The sequence below is a fragment of the Lepus europaeus genome, chromosome 12, assembly GCF_033115175.1.
Source record: "Lepus europaeus isolate LE1 chromosome 12, mLepTim1.pri, whole genome shotgun sequence".
In the NCBI taxonomy this organism is placed as follows: Eukaryota; Metazoa; Chordata; class Mammalia; order Lagomorpha; family Leporidae; genus Lepus; species Lepus europaeus.
In genome coordinates, this window is record NC_084838.1 from 41,271,636 (window position 1) to 41,286,952 (window position 15,317).

The following is a 15,317-nucleotide window of genomic DNA, read 5'->3' on the forward strand; positions in this document are numbered from 1 at the left end:
TCTCCCCTGGGGTGCAGGGCCCAAGCACTTGGGCCATCCTCCACTGCCTTCCCGGGCCATAGCAGAGAGCTGGCCTTTAAGAGGGGCAACCGGGACAGAATCCGGCGCCCCGACCAGGACTAGAACCTGGTGTGCCAGCGCCGCAAGGCGGAGGATTAGCCTGTTGAGCCACGGTGCTGGCCTGAGCCCAGTTTTTAGATCTTTCTTTCATTTATACTCATTCCTGTAGTAATCTTATTTATTTACATGGCTGTCTGGCGGCCTCCCTGCCTACCTACCTACCTATGTATCTATCTGTTTATATCTAGTATTGTCTGCAGCCATGACCCTCGCTGAAGATACACTGTTGGAGGCATGGTCTCAAGTTATGCTACTGCAGTAATGGTATAAGTAGAGGGGGTGAGAACTGGTTATATTTTGGGTGCATTTTTGAAGGTAGAGACAGCAGGACTTACTGATGGAGTGGATGTGGGCTGTTAGAGAAAACAGTAATGATGTCCATGATTCTGCCCTGAATAACTGGACAGATGGAATTCATCTGTTGGAGCGCCTTTGCTACCTGTGATTGCATGGTGGTGGCAGCAGAGAATCAGTTCATTTTTGTGTAGTTTGAGGTCAGTATTGGACTTCCTGTGTATGTGTCTAGACACTTTGGGCATATGAGACTGTTCACTTATGAGACCAGGAGCTCCACTGAGGCAAGACCTGTGTTTTGCTCACTGCTATGTCTGGTATAGTATCTGACACATCGTAAGGACTCAGCTGGATTGTTGAATACAATTTCCTACTATTTCCATTATGACTCTCATGGGGTCATCTTCCTCATCAGACCTCACACCTCGTAGTACTCATCACACTGACATGATGCTTTGTCAGTCTCCCCAGCCCAGACTTTGGATGCAGCTAATATTTTTTTTTTCTTTTTTTTGACAGGCAGAGTGGACAGTGAGAGAGAGACAGAGAGAAAGGTCTTCCTTTTGCCGTTGGTTCACCCTCCAATGGCTGCCGCGGTAGGCGCGCTGCGGCCGGCGCACCACGCAGATGCAGCTAATATTAAGGTATTTCCATGCATAAGCTAGCAACCTTATCCTGGGGAAAGAATTTGGTAGGGTTGGGTGGTGAGTGTTCAGGATTCAAGCTTGACTTTTATTTTCAAGAAACCTTAAAAAAGGTCATTCTTTCCCTGCTCAAGTCTTTTTGTCCATATTAGGTCTAGGGTGGTGGAAGCTGTCAGAATTATGGGTTAAATCTCCCTCCCTAGATAGGAAGGCTTTTACAGCCTTTCTCGTGCATCCCTTTAACAAAGTATGATGGAGACAAGGAGGAGACAGACAACCCTTGGCTTAGACACATAGAATATATTTTGGGTGGGGTTCTGCCCACCTGTGCCTTAATGGAAATGACAATAGCAGTCCTCCTCAACGGATGTGGGGATTGGGGGCACCTATAGGTTCTTACTTCTCATCCACGTGGGCAGACCAGTGTTTCGGTCTGAGATAGGACTGGGAGCTAAAAGTGTTCCCTGGTTGGGTGGCACGGGCCATTCGAGGACAGTGCCGAGGGCAATGGCGGGGAAGGGCTGGGACTGAGGCAGAGCCCTGGTGTTGGGAGCGCAGCCGGAGCTTAGTGTCTGGGGAATGGGAAACCCTCAGGAAAGCCGAGCCCCCCAGCTTCTCCGTGGGGCATGATTGGCCCTTGGGGTGCCCTGCTGGCTTGTCCATCTTAGTTCTCCTCTTGGGGCTTCTGGCTGGAGCCAGGCTCTTCTCAGCATTCTCTTTTCTGCTTTTGGCCACTTTCTCAGCTGCAGAAAATGTGGATTCCAAACACCCTTTGCCTTTCGTCTTGGAGTTAAAAGAATACAGAAAGGATTTCATCTTATTTAACAAGCTGGCCTCTGGAGGGCTGGGCCTCTTGTGCGGGTGGGCTGGCTTCACCTGCCCCTCAAAAAGCAGACTTTGCCACGTGTGGCCCTGCAAAGCTTTCCCCTGAATCAGTTGGCCTCGGAGAGGCTGGCTATGGGGAGCCTGGGCCAGCACAGGCTGGGCATCCTCAAGAATCCTTGCTGGTTGGAGAATAACATTAAGCTTGGTGGGACTAGCTTGCAGGTCATTCTCTGATGCTTTTGCCGCAGAGACTCCTGGAGGCAGCTCTGGGGCCTTAAGCTGAGGGTGATTCTGGGGTCTGTGTTGACAGGGATCAGCAAAATGAAAGCTATGGCTCCGTCGCCAGGAGCCTCGAGGTGTCCTGTTCAGAGGCATCCCTGCTGGCCTCTGCTCTTCAACAGAATGTCTTTCTTCTCTGGGTAAGGAGGGCCCAAGCCCTGCATCTCCTTCCCCATGGTCTCCTGCTCCTTTGAGTGTCCCTGAGTCCTCTCTCTTCTTAGGCATCATGCGGAGTGGGGCTGAGTCCTTGCTCTTGCCCAGGCTTTGGGGCTCAGGGCTCCAGGATTCCTCTAGGCTGGGGTTGTTCTCACTGGCCTCCACCTGAACACAAAGCACCTGGGTCTCCGTCGTGTCCCCAGTGGGCTGTGAGATCCTGGAGGCCCAGGGGGCAGAACCATGGGGCACTTCTTTGCAAGTAGGTTGCTTTGGGTTCTGCTGCATTGCCTTCAACTCAGTGGCCAGCTGCTCCTTAAAGAGGACCCATTCTGGTTCTAGGACGGGAAGCGTGTCTGGTGGGATGGGTGGTTCCTGGAGCAACGTGTTTTCTTGGTTGTTGAGATTCCCAAGAGACTCTTGGAGGTACATGTTCTCTGGATTTGTGGCAGTTTCTTCCCTGGACTCCCTTGCCCTGGCAGGAATTCCCAACTGTATCTCTAAGATCTTTTTTCTCAGGTGGAAGTTTAGTTTGGTCAAGATATGCGTCTTGATTGAGTAGGGGTTAGCAGGTTGTGGCTGGTTTTCTAGAAGCACCATCTCCATCACTTCATCTGGAAAGCACGGCCCAAGATCCAAACCTAGTTGTTGAAATGAAATCATCTGAGTTGGAGGCTCTGCTGGGATTTCGATAGGCCCAGATACCACCTCTGTGATTATAGATTGGCTAGTGATGGCTGGGGACGTGGCCCTGGAGAGAGCCGCATAATAAAGAGCAGGCAGCCCCGACAGGAAGGCCAGGTACTTGTGCTGTAAAGTCGTCTCCAGTTTCTCAATGACTTCCTCAGACAGGGCTTGGGGCAGCTTACGGCGTCTGGGGACAGGACGTGGTAGGGCCTGTTGCTGTGGCTCAAGCTCTATTGGCATCCAGGGTATGACTTCGTGATGTGGGTCAGGGTCAGTTGCTTCCTGCAGCTCCAGGGGCTGGACTTCTGGAATGCAGGAAAAGGGAACCACTGCCAGGCCCCCAGGAATTCTGCAGTTCCAGGAGCTATAGACACGCGCAGGAACCTTGCCCTGCTGGATCTGTGCACACTTAGAGTTGATGTGGCTGTGCAACATTGCCTTGGCCTGCGTGAACAAGTATGGCATGGGGATCAAGACTGGGGTCACAATGGGTGAGAGCAGGTCACCGGCCCTGTTGGTGTCTAGGGCTATGGTCTGGGGTGCACTCTCATCGGGTAGATCTTCGCTGCTCCAGGCCAGCGCCTGCTGGTCCGTGGAGGAAAGGAGCAATTGGATGGACTGCTGGATCTTCTGGGGCAGACCCCAGCGGTGGTGAATCAGCTGCTTCTGGAGATGGAATTCCAACATCCTTCGGGCATTTTCCGGGAAGAAGAGCAGTTCCCTGGTGAGGACTGAGACAGGCTTTGCCGACCAGCAAGTTTTCAGAGGCTCTGGAGAGTGGGCTTTGCCATAGGACTCATACTGCTTGGGGCTCTGGGCATGCTGAGATTTCCGGAAGGCAGCCGGCAAGCCCCATTGAAGCTGGAGCTGCCTCTGCAGCAGGTGGCATTCCAAGGTTTCATACTCAGCCAGAGTCAGAAATGGGACGTTGAACTGAGCTTGTTGATGGTCAGATGGAGCCACCCAATTTGGGGAAGGTGAGCAAGAGGGTTCCGCTGACAGGGGTGGGGTTTTGGGTATGAGGCGGAGACGAAAAAGCTCCTTGAATAGAAAATGGTCCTTCAAGGAGGGTCTGGACACGTTCTGAGCCTTGGAGAGGCCTGGAGGGCTCAGGAAAGTGGTAACGAGGGATTCACTGTGCAGGGAAGGGAGGCCACAGAAGAGCTGGCTGTGTTTCTGTTGCTGTTGGCTCTCTGAGTCCCAGGTTTGTCCCTCAGGGAGTGAGCAGAGGCCACTTGGGTTTTTAGTGTCTGATGTGTATAAAGCTAGGACCACAGGGCTTTGCAGTGTCTCGCTGTGGTGACTTTGTTCTGGGTCTGGAAGGGACCATTCAGAAACCCAGAAGGTCTGTGTGGGTTGGCCAGTCATACATAAACCCCAGGTCTGGTGGTAAACGGTACTAATTTTTTCAATAGAGATCTTAGAAGTATTATTCAGGACATAGGAAAATGATGGCTTTTTTCCAGGTTCCCAAAGCAGTGGTGGGTTTGGCATAAGCTGCTTCAGGGACTCCTCCACACGCCTCGGGAGCCCCCACCTCTGGAAATGCATCCATTTCTTCACATGGACCTCAAGAAGCCTCAGTATTTTAGGACTAAGAAATGGCAAGTGGACAGTGAGGACTGCATCCATATGAATGGCCATGGGATGTGTCAAACTGGTGGCCTCTGGGTTTAGGGACAGCAAAGAGACCTGGGACTTCAAATGCTGGTATTCTTCTTCCTCACGGACAAGGTTGGAGAAGTGCCCCGTCGTCTCTTGCAGCTGCTCTGGCACGCTGGGCTCCTCAAGCCCCGAAGAGGCCATGGCCTCTGAAGCCAAGATCATCGCTGGCACTTGACATTCCTGCTCTAGCTGGAGGTAGTCAAAGTCAGCCCAGTATTCTCGGATGCTGACTGCACTTGCTGATCGGACCGCCGACTGGGTTAAGAATTCTGACTCTGTGACTTGTACCACTGCTGGGATTACAGGTCCCAGTGAAAGCTCTCCAGAGTGCTCCGTGTGACGCTCCAGACTGTGTCCCAAGGACACACTGGATGTGGACACGATCTCCAGACAAGAGGAGTCCTGAGGTGGCCTTGGTGGAGAGGGGGAGACCTGGACGTGCTCACCCTCCAGCAGCTGGAGAATCTCCAGAGCCGCGGAATTGCAGACATGGCAGGAGCGATCCGTGCACAGGAGCCGCCGCACACCCTCCTCCTCGGGAAGCCAGCCCTGGCTGGGGAGGGAAACACAGACTACCACGTCTGCCTCCTTGGAGGAGTGAGGCTGGGGATTGGCACTGCCCTCCCCTGGTCTTGCAAGTGACCTACACCCTCTGGCTGTCTGCCCTGCTGTGTGTCGTCCTAAGAAAATGCCGTTTGGCAAAGTGTAACGGGCTGGGTTGAGGGTCAGGGGTTTGTTAGGCAAGGTCTCAGACAAGCCATGGGAGGGAATGGTCCTCGGAGAGGACTTGAAGTTTGGTTCACTTTTCTACTGACTTTGTTGAGAAGCTAAACTAGGAAAAAGGAATCAGGCAGAGGGAGGAGCCAAGCAGTAGGCGGGTAGGCCGGCACCAGAAATGCAGCCAGTGAAACCTGATCATGCTCATTTTAGGCAAAGAAAGCCTAAGCCTGGTTGCTATCAGGGCATCTGAACTGTGGGAAACAAGGGCCTCTGGGAACTCTGCATTCTGGGAGTATCTGGTGTTCTTGCTGCTAGACCCAGCATCTCTTGGGAACCAATCCTGTTCTCTACGGATCTTGAGGCCTACATAAGATGATAGACTCCTGTCTGAAGTCTGTCCTAGGAACTGGCTCCCTGAAGACAGAACCACAACAGGTAATGTCAGCCAGACCTACGTCCAGCCAGACTCAGGAGTCTTCCTTTGGAAGGGTATGGTTATAAAGAGAATATGGCAATGATGATTTCTTAATATGCAAAACCCATCCTCTGGACTGAATGACTTGTCTCATGTCTGAGTGCAGCCCCTGTAGCATCCTTTATGAATTAGCCCTAGACAAATCCCGAGTTCCAGAACTGCGTTTGCCATAGCACTGAGTGCAATTGGGTGACCCTTCCCTCCTGAGATATGTCAACTCTACTCTGCCCAGGCAACCTTCTCAGCTAGTGAACCAGCATGCACTGTGTGTGTCTCCCACCCAGCCATTATCCCTCTCCTCATCTCTGCCCCAGGCCAAGCCAAGATACCGTCACAGGCCAGACTCCAAGTTGGGAGACCAAAAAGAGCAGGAGATCACCTTTTCATGACTGAGATCAGCTCCCACGGCTTCTCAGCTTCTTCCTGGGAAAGTCTCCTAGCTGAGGAACCAGGAAAGAGTTTTATGGACCATGGGAGAGTGTCAGGGTTATCCCAGCGGAAGCTGGAGACCTATGACTCAACCAGAGCAGACTGAAATACCCAACTATCAATGATCTCAGGTGTGTCTACATACAGTCTAATCACGGCTTGTTCTCGTGGGCCTTTGCCCTGTGAATGAGGTGAGATCATTGGTATTGTGCCCATTTTATGGAGAACAAGACTGAGAGATGGTGTGACTTCTACAAGATTGTAAAACTAGCAAATCAAACAGTTAAGGGCATCTGGTTCCCAGGGGAAAAACAGAGAATTGGGGAACATCCCACGTTGTTATTTCCAACCCATGGAAGTCCTCTGTGGAAGTTGTCAGTCTGGTAAGTGGGAGCCTTCAGTGGTTAGAGCACTGACTCCTGGCACCAGGTGTCATGAAGGGACAGGAACTGTGGCTACTTCACCCACAGTGGAAGGGAGTCAGAGGAGAGAGCAAGACTTTACCTCTTGATGCTGCATCTCTGGCCCTCTGCCTGACTTTTCGGTGACGCTTAAAGACAAAAGCATTAGAATGTGAAGCTGGGGCACCATTTCTGTTTTCATGTCCTAGATGAGACAACAGTCCTATAATCACTTCCCACTCCCTTTCTATATCTCTCTCTGTATTTTATACCCTGTTCTACATTTCCTTTCCCTATACTCCACCTTCTTTACCTTCACTTTTCCCTCCTCTGCATATTTCTGATGTCCTCTTGGCTCTCTATTCTACATACTTCCTGTCCCTATTGCCATGACAAGCTCTGTAGGGAGTTTAGGATGACCCAGGAGGAAAAGTGGAGCCAATTAACAGGTGAATGATTCTAACAGCAAGAGAACTTCTGCTACGAAGTCTACCGGCCAGAAAAAGCATCCGCAGTGGGATCCTGTTAAGATCCAGTGAGGTAGACCTCATAGCATCTAGCCGTTAACGGAAACCAAGTGGAAGGGTTCTCCACTTTTCTATTAGAATGTGTTGCAGGGAGGGCAGCCTGGCCAGGAATTAGGGACTCTGAGAAGAAAATTCCAAAGGTAACTGATCATATGGTATAAAAATAGGGGTGAAGGTGGGAGTAATAAGGAGACACCCTGCGAACGTCAAGCTTCTTAACCGAGGCTTGCATTAGTTCCGCAGGGTCAGTGGTCCCCTACCTGGCAGCAGCTCCTTTTCGATTCCAATGTCAGTCCGTGTTGACTCCTTTTCACTTGCCAGAGAAGTAGGATAAGGATGAAGATGGAGCCGTAGGTATACAAGGGATATCCAACATCCCACAGAACACAAGTAGGGCTCAACATGGTCTCAGCCTCATTGGCATGAGGAGACCAGGCACCCCCCTATCTAAGCATTCAGGATCCTTGTGCTTAATGATTCCCAAGGCCAGGTCTTGGTCTTGTCATGTCCGCCTCACAGAGGGCGGAACCAGGCTCCCAGACTGCATCACAAAGCCCTCCTGCCTTGTAAGGCTGTGTCATAGGGAAGCTCATGTGGTGATTCGGTCTGTAGTTGCGGGTGTCTGGTTGTCTGGAAGGGTTACAGAGCGTGGAGTGAAGGTGCCGCCCCCACAGGCAGTGCCTGTTTCCCACCTTCTCTTCACCCTGCACCCCCTCCAGCAGCCTGATGGCTCGGTTCTCTCCTTTTCAGCAATGGTTACCTGTCCTCAGGAGACTGAGTGCTTTAGCACCTTTGTGAGAAAGAGTGTCTGGGACAGAGGAACCCCCATCAACACTCCCTCCTGTTCTGGAAATATTCCACAGTAGCACACAGCGGTTGGGGAGGGCAGGTCTGGTAGCGACTTGCGTATAGAAAGCTTTGATGTTTCTGGCAGTGAGTAATCAGAAAACATTAGTTCAAGAAGAGGGGACAGAGCTGATGTGGCAGGAAAAGGCCAAGGCCACTGTATCTACCCTGTGTGACCTTATGGGTGGAAAGAGCTTGTAAATGTTGCCTTCCATGGAAGAATAGTCCATGTGGTCCACTGCTGGTACTCTGTCCAAGGCTTGGTTTTCCAGAGCTGATACTACCCAGGTGTAGCATTCTGTCTGCTTGGGGAGATGAATGCCTGCCGAGATGGATTAGTGGCTACTTCCAACCATACCTCAAAAACTAGCTGCTGTTTTTGATTGTATGTGTGCTGTTTGCCTGAGGAATTTTCATATATCTTTTTTTTTTTTTAAATCTGAATTTTGGAAACAGTTAGGTAGGACAGATGTCTTCCAATTTAGCCCCAGGTCCCACCGCTTATATGTGCTGGCTATTGATTTAGATATGTATGTTGCCTGCTTGGCTGCTGTGGATATTGTGATAAGCCTCCACTACCCCCAGAATTTCTCAATATCCTCTACCCCCAGGATTTCTCAATGTCCTTGAGAGAGTTTCACCCTGATGATAGTGGTCTCTGGCCAAGAAATCCAAGGGGCAAAATGTCTTCAAAGGCTATCTGGTCTTCCTTTAACTTTCAGTCTACCCAGCAAGTGGGTGAGTACTTCTATGAGCCAACAGTGTCAGTGGAACAGAGACATCTGAGCTATGTTGCCTTCTTGCTCTCAAGATATTTAAAAGACATGGTGGGCATTTGACATGGTTGTTAAGTCACCGCTTGGGACACCCACATGCCATATTGGAGTGCCTGGGTTTGGCTTCTGACCAGCTTCCTTTTCATGTACAACATGGGAGTCTGCAGGTCATGGCTCAAGTACTTGGGTCCCTGCCACCTATTTGGGATACCCAGATTGAGTTTCGGGCTCCTGACTTCAGCCTGGCCCAGCTCTCGCTGTTGCAGGCATTTGGGAAGTGGACCAGTGGATAGGATGAAAATAGATAAATAAAAGTCTTGAAAGGGAAAACAAATGGAACAAAAAAAATGCCTTAAGAAGGACACTTCAAAATCTAGTTTTGAGGTGGGTGTTGTGGCCACCATATGGGAGTGCCAGTTCAAGTACCTGGCTACTCCACTTCTAATCCATCTCCTGGCTAATGGGCCTGGGAAACATTTGATGATGGTTCAAGTACTTGAATCACTGCCATTTATGTGGGAGATCCAGATGGAGTTCCTGGTTCCTAGCTTTGGCCTTGTCCAGCCCCAGCTGTTGTGGCCATTTGGGGAGTGAACCAGTAAATGGAAGATGTATTTCTCTCCCTTTCTCCCTCCCTCCCTTCTTCCTCTCCCCCTCTGTCACTCTGCCTATCAAATAAATAAGTAAATAAATAAATAAATCTTTAAAAAATTAGTTTCAAAATATGACTAATTCATCTAAAACAAGAGCCAACAATTTAAGAGAAATTGAATTACATATTCTTTTGTGAGGCTCTGGTTACAAAAATCCCCTTTCAGAGGGTCAAGTTCATCAGAGAGGGTTTGTAGGTAGTTGGAACTGGGTCTAAAAGAGCAGACTGTTGGGGAAAGGACTGGTCCTGGTAAGAGATAAACTTAGTGATAAATAGAGAAACCAAGGATTGGGCATAGGCTTCATTTGGCAATAAGAAATCCAGGCTATCTCTTCTAGAGGTTCAGGTGGATGGACTGCAGAGGAACTGTGGGGGAATGCTGGAGAGCAGGAATGAGACCATTTGATGAAGGCCTCTATACTTATTTTATTTCAAACACTGATAATTATTTTTAAAGTAGGCATACATATGGTACAAATTCAAAAATCAGAAGAAGGTAGATAGTTTATCTCTTTCCCACCCTTGTCTTGCCACCTCTTAATTTTCTTCCTTTTATGTCTTTCAGAATTAATTTAGTCTAGAAAGTAGAGATAAATTGATGTATTTTATTCACAAATGGAAACATGAACTACATGATTTTCCCCTTTTCTCTTTAATTTAGTAATGGGAACATGTATTCTGTATCTTTACAGTCTTTTATTTTGGTAGAACCATAATGTAATTTATCTTCATTTCACATTCATGGATATTCACTGTAGAGTCTTCCATTACCTGGTAATGCTGGCATGAATCTCACATGTCTAGGTCCTTGTACACAGGCAGGAGGACACATGGAGGAGAAAGTCCCAAGCGCTGAAATGATGGATCAAAGTATGTGTGTATTTTACATCTTGATGTTGCTCAGTTGCCCATCAATTGTGCATATTTACACTCTTATCAAAACTATGAGGGGCTAGCACTGTGGCACAGCATGTTAAAGCCCTGGCCTGCAGCACTGGCATCTGATATGGGCGAAGGTTCGAGTCCCGGATGCTCCACTTCGGAGCCAGATCCCTGCTAAATGCCCCTGGGAAAGCAGCGGAGGATGGCCCAAGTCTCCCCTGCACCCTCGTGAGAGACCTGGAAGAAGCTCCTGGCTCCCGGCTTCGGATGGGCTCAACTCCGGCCATTGCAGCCATTTGGGGAGTGAACCAGTGGGTGGAAGATCTTTCTCTCTATGTCTCTACCTCTCTCTGTAACTCTATCTTTCAAATAAATAAAGTGAATTTTTAAAAAAAAGTTAAAGTGCCTCTCATCTTATATTTGTCAACTTGTATTATGAAATTTATGATCTTTGTCAATTTGATAAATGAAAAATCACATTATATTTATAAGTTTGTCTTAAGGTAGGCTAGTCATCTTTTGTTCTGTTTATTTGCTTTTCTGTAGTATCTGTACCTCTCCCTTGCTCACAGATTATTGTACAAAGCATCAATTATTGGGAAAAACTCACTTATTGCTTTACAAGTACTTTTCAATATTAAGAAAAATGAGTTATTTTTATATGATTGCAAATAGTTTTCTGTTGTCAGTTGATGTTTGTGATGAGTTTTTGTCACGCAAAAATTTTTGCATTTTGTATAGTTGAATTTGTTAGTTTTTTATTGCTTTTGTGCTTTAAATCACACTTACAATGGTTTATTTCCCCTCTCAGAAGTTATAAAAAAATGGGGGCCAGTGCTGTGGCATAGCGGGTTAATACCCTGGCCTGAAGTGCCGGCATCCCATATGGGCGCCGGTTCAAGACCTGGCTGCTCCATTTCCAATCCACCTCTCTGCTATGGCCTGAGAAAGCAGTGGAAGATGGCCCAAGTCCTTGGGACCCTGCACCTGCGTGGGAGACCCAGAGGAGGCTCCTGGCTCCTTCCTTCAGATCGCCACAGCTCTGGCCATTGCGGCCAATTGGGGAGTGAACCAGAGGTTGGAAGACACCTCTCTCTCTCTCTCTCTCTCTCTCTCTCTCTTTGCTTCTCCACTCTATGTAACTCTGACTTTCAAAAAAATAAATAAATCTTTAAAAAAAGAAGGTATAAAAAATGTCCCAATTCTTCAGGTACTCAGTGGACGGAAGATTTCTGTCTGTCTCTGCCTTTCAAATAAAATGAAAATAAGGCAATTGGATCTGGCTGAAGAGCCCATGAGAGTATTTTAGGCACGGAAAGCCAAGACACTCTGGCAAAAAAAAAAAAAAAAAAAAAAAAAAGAGGACCTAAATGAAAGATCTCTGTGCGTGAGATCCCAGTAGAAAGAACAGGCCATCAAAGAAGGAGGTACCTTTCTCTGAAGGGAGGAGAGAACTTCCACTTTGACTACGACCTTGTCTAAATAAGATCGAAGTCGGCAAACTCAAAAGGCTTCCATAGCCTTGGCAACTCATGACTAGAGCCTAGGGAGATTACTGACGCCATAAACAAGAGTGTCAAATTGTTAAGAAAATAAACGAGTTTTATTCTTGCCAGGTTGCTGTCAGTGTGCAGCAGCTAGCGAGTTTCTGTAGCACAACCATTGTGCCTGTGGTGGAGAGTGGTTTCCAGAGGTTTTCTCAGTGCCTGCTCCACCCTCAGCACGTTCCCCTGGTGCCTGTGCCTTCCTCCATGCTCTTGATGCTACTTCAGCAATGGACTGCTGCTGTTACGCAATGCTAGCTGTTGTTGTTGTTGGGAGTGTGTGTGAGGGGTGTTCTCAGTTTTTCTGATTCAGCATCAGGTTTTTTGTTTTTGTTTTTAATTTATTTGAAAGGTAGAGACACAGACAGATCTTCCTTCCACTTCGCACTCTCCAGATGCCTGCAACACTAGGGCTGTACCAGGCATCCAAATCTCAGTCCAGGTCTCCTGTGTTGGTGGCAGGGACCTAAGAACTTGAGCCATCATTGTGTTGCCTTCCCAGGATAAACGTTGACAGGAAGCTGGAAACCGAAATGGAGTTGTGGGGAACGCAAACCCAGGCACTCTTCTGTCAGGTGCTGGCGTCCCAAGTGGGTGTCTTAACTGCTGTGCCCAACACCTGCCCTTCCTAACTAGATTGATTCAGTCTGCCATGCTAAAGGCCTAACAAAGGAAAGGGGTGTCATTTCTAGGCATTAGAATATTTAACTCTGTATTTACTAACCTAATAGTGGTGCCTGTCTTATCTTTCAATAAAATATATTACAAGGCATGTAAAGAGCAAGAAAAAACACGCTAGTAAGCAATGAACAGAATCAGACTCAGATGTGATACATGTATATGTATATATATATGAACTATTTATAATACAGGAAGTTTAAAGGAGCTATAACATAATATTAAACAGTATAATATATATGCAATTGACATCCAGGAGACAAAGAGAGTGGACAATAGAAATATTGGAAGGAAAAAATGGCCGAATTTCAAAATTAATGACAGCTCCCAAACCAAGACAGGAAGCTCAGGGAATACTGAGCAATGTGAACAGCTAAAAAGACATCTAGACTTTTCATATTTGAAATGCTCAGAACCAAAGGCAAAGAGAAGATCCTGCAGGCAGCTTGAGAACAAAAGGTAACATACATAAAGAGGAACAAAGAGAAGGTTTGCAGCAGACGTCTCACTGAAACCTTTGTGAGCAGGTGGACACTGGGGTAACATCTTTAAAACGTGGGAAGAAAAAACAAGTCAGCCTGACATTTTACACCAAGAGTAAGATACATTGCAACGATGAAAGGGAAATAAAGATTTTATTTATTTATTTGACAGGTAAAGTTACAGACAGAGAGAGAGACAGAGAGAAAGGTCTTCCTTTCGTTGGTTCAGTCCCCAAATGGCCGCAACGCCCGGAGCTACGCCGATCTGAAGCCAGGAGCCAGGTGCTGCTTCCTGTTCTCCTTGCAGGTAAAGGGAAATAAAGACTCTTTCAGGCCAACGGGGTTCCTCTTCTTCCTAAAACAGAAATTTGGCTTCCAATTGTCACTCTCTCACTGCTTCCTAGCCAACTGAAACCTTTTTTAAAAAGCTGAGGAAAGATCTACCATTGAACCATTTTATAGTATGCAAATCAGTGGGTTTTAGTATGTTCATATCACTGGGCAGCCATCACCAATAATTCCAGAATATTTTTATATCTCACCCCCACAAGGATGACACTGCAGTCACTAGGCATTCGATTCCCATTCTATTTTCCTTCCAGTCCCTGGGAACCAGTAACTGTTTTCTGTTCCTATGAACTGTCCTATTCTGAACACTTCACATAGACAGAATCATATAACTTATGGCCTTTTGCATCTGGCTTCTTTCCTGTAGCTTAATGTATTCAAGTTTCATCCATGCTGTGGAACCTACTGTATATGTTTCTTTTTATGGCCAAATGATATTCTTCCATGAAAACCATACATAAATAGCGTATGGATAAACTACATTTCTTTAATCCACTCATGAGTTGATAGCAACTTGAATTATTTCTACTTTTAAGCTATTATGAATGATGTTTAAATGAATATTCATGTACAAAGTTTTGCTTGAACTCCTGTTTTCAGTGCTCTTGGGAATATACATAAGAGTGTAATCGCTGGGTCAAATGGTAATGCCATGTTTAACTTTTTGAGGAACCAACAGTTTTCCACTGTAACTGTACCATTTCCCATTCTGACCAGCAATATATGATGAATCCTAACTTTAATTCAGGGATGTAACATGCCCAGTTCCTCAGGATGAACCATGATTGAGGAAAGACAATCAAGGCTTATTATATTTTCCAAAAAATTGGCCACAATAGCTTGACATGATCTTCCTGAAACTTGTCATTTCATCATTCGGCGATGGCATCTGTTTCCTCTCTCCTTGAGAATGGGCAGACCTTTGGGACTCAGGAGGGGCCGCAGCGCCGCAGCGCCCTCATTTCTTTCTCTCCGCCACATTCGCAGCCAGGGGAAAAAGTAGAAACAGCCCCAGTAGATCCTGCAGAGAGAAGGCCGAGCAGGGCCGGGCGGGCGGGGCTGACCCCCACAGACCCCGCCCCTCGGGCAAGGCTCCGCCCCGCCTGGCGAGGGCGGCTCCCTCGTAGCCCACGCCCCCTCAAGGCCCCGCCCCGCCCGTCCCCGGACGGCTCGCACCCTCCCCCACCCGGAGCCTCCTGGTTCCTCCTCCGCAGAACCCCGCCTCCACTCACTCCTCCTCCGCCTCCAGCGCCACCTCGTATCTCCTCAATCCCGGCATGTCCTGGGCTCCGAGCGTCTCCTGGGGAGCGGCATGGTTGGGTCAAGGAGCCCCCACAGCCCCAGGGCCCCTTCTCCGGCCTTTTCAGGACGAGTCTGACTAGCTCTCAGGTAATCTGAGGCAGGTGCCCCCCGGGAAGCCTCAGTAGCCACGTCGGGACTGGATGAGAAGATTTGGGGGCACCAGAGATTAATGGGTTAGGAGGTCGGTCATCTCCGGGGCCTGAGGCATTTAGGGCGAGTGGTTTGGCAGTCGTGGGACTGGGAGATTTGGGGCCCTGGGTGAGGAGTTTCAGGGGCTGGGGTCACCTGGAGGGGGGCTGAGGGGGGTCGGTGCAGCCTAAACTCCCGCCCTCCCTGGCTCCACCCCGGAAACGGACCGTTACCAGTGCGTCACAGGGACCCCGGCGCGCACCGGGGGTGGGGTTTGCTTATCACCGGAAGGGGCGGAGTCAAGGGCTCCCGCTAGGAGGTGGAGCCCAGGGCGACCGGGGCAGAGGCGGGCTTTATGAAGAGTGGGATGTCGGACTGTGTGGACTAGGCAGCAAGAAAGGGCTTTGGTCAGGACTGGTTTCCCCGTTCCGCGTCTCCATCCTCGTCTACTCCTCCCTG

At 48.5% G+C, this 15,317-nt stretch overlaps 1 protein-coding gene, 1 long non-coding RNA gene and 1 pseudogene across 3 annotated transcripts; 1 reads left to right on the plus strand and 2 right to left on the minus strand.

Annotated features, from left to right (window-relative positions):
* The first annotated feature begins 620 nt into the window (after positions 1 to 620).
* Positions 621 to 15,317, plus strand: part of LOC133771779 (olfactory receptor 13C7-like) — a 135,990-nt pseudogene continuing 121,293 nt past the window's right edge.
* LOC133771781 (protein SPATA31F1-like) lies at positions 1,362 to 7,623 on the minus strand. Its single transcript, XM_062208084.1, has 4 exons — positions 7,480 to 7,623; positions 6,796 to 6,841; positions 6,242 to 6,302; positions 1,362 to 5,220 (listed from the first exon to the last, which is right to left on the minus strand). Exons 1-4 carry the CDS (start codon positions 7,621 to 7,623, stop codon positions 1,455 to 1,457), a joined length of 4,017 nt encoding a protein of 1,338 aa, XP_062064068.1. The 3' UTR covers positions 1,362 to 1,454.
* Positions 13,216 to 15,087, minus strand: LOC133771783 (uncharacterized). 2 transcript variants are annotated; one of them, XR_009867619.1, is made up of 3 exons: positions 15,015 to 15,087; positions 14,660 to 14,727; positions 13,216 to 13,434 (listed from the first exon to the last, which is right to left on the minus strand). It is a non-coding gene; the product is annotated as an uncharacterized LOC133771783 (long non-coding RNA). The 2 variants fall into 2 exon arrangements; XR_009867620.1 differs by having other exon boundaries at positions 13,216 to 14,448.

What these genes read in the sequence shown, in the direction of transcription:
- LOC133771781 (XM_062208084.1), bottom strand. Translation starts at nt 7,623, where the DNA reads ATGTTGAGCCCTACTTGTGTTCTGTGGGATGTTGGATATCCCTTGTAT. An exon ending in CAGAGATGCAGCATCAAGAG is followed by an intron (nt 6,303 to 6,795) that starts GTAAAGTCTTGC and finishes CTGGTTCCTCAG; the next exon opens with CTAGGAGACTTTCCCAGGAA. An exon ending in CTGATCTCAGTCATGAAAAG is followed by an intron (nt 5,221 to 6,241) that starts GTGATCTCCTGC and finishes TTCCCTCCCCAG; the next exon opens with CCAGGGCTGGCTTCCCGAGG.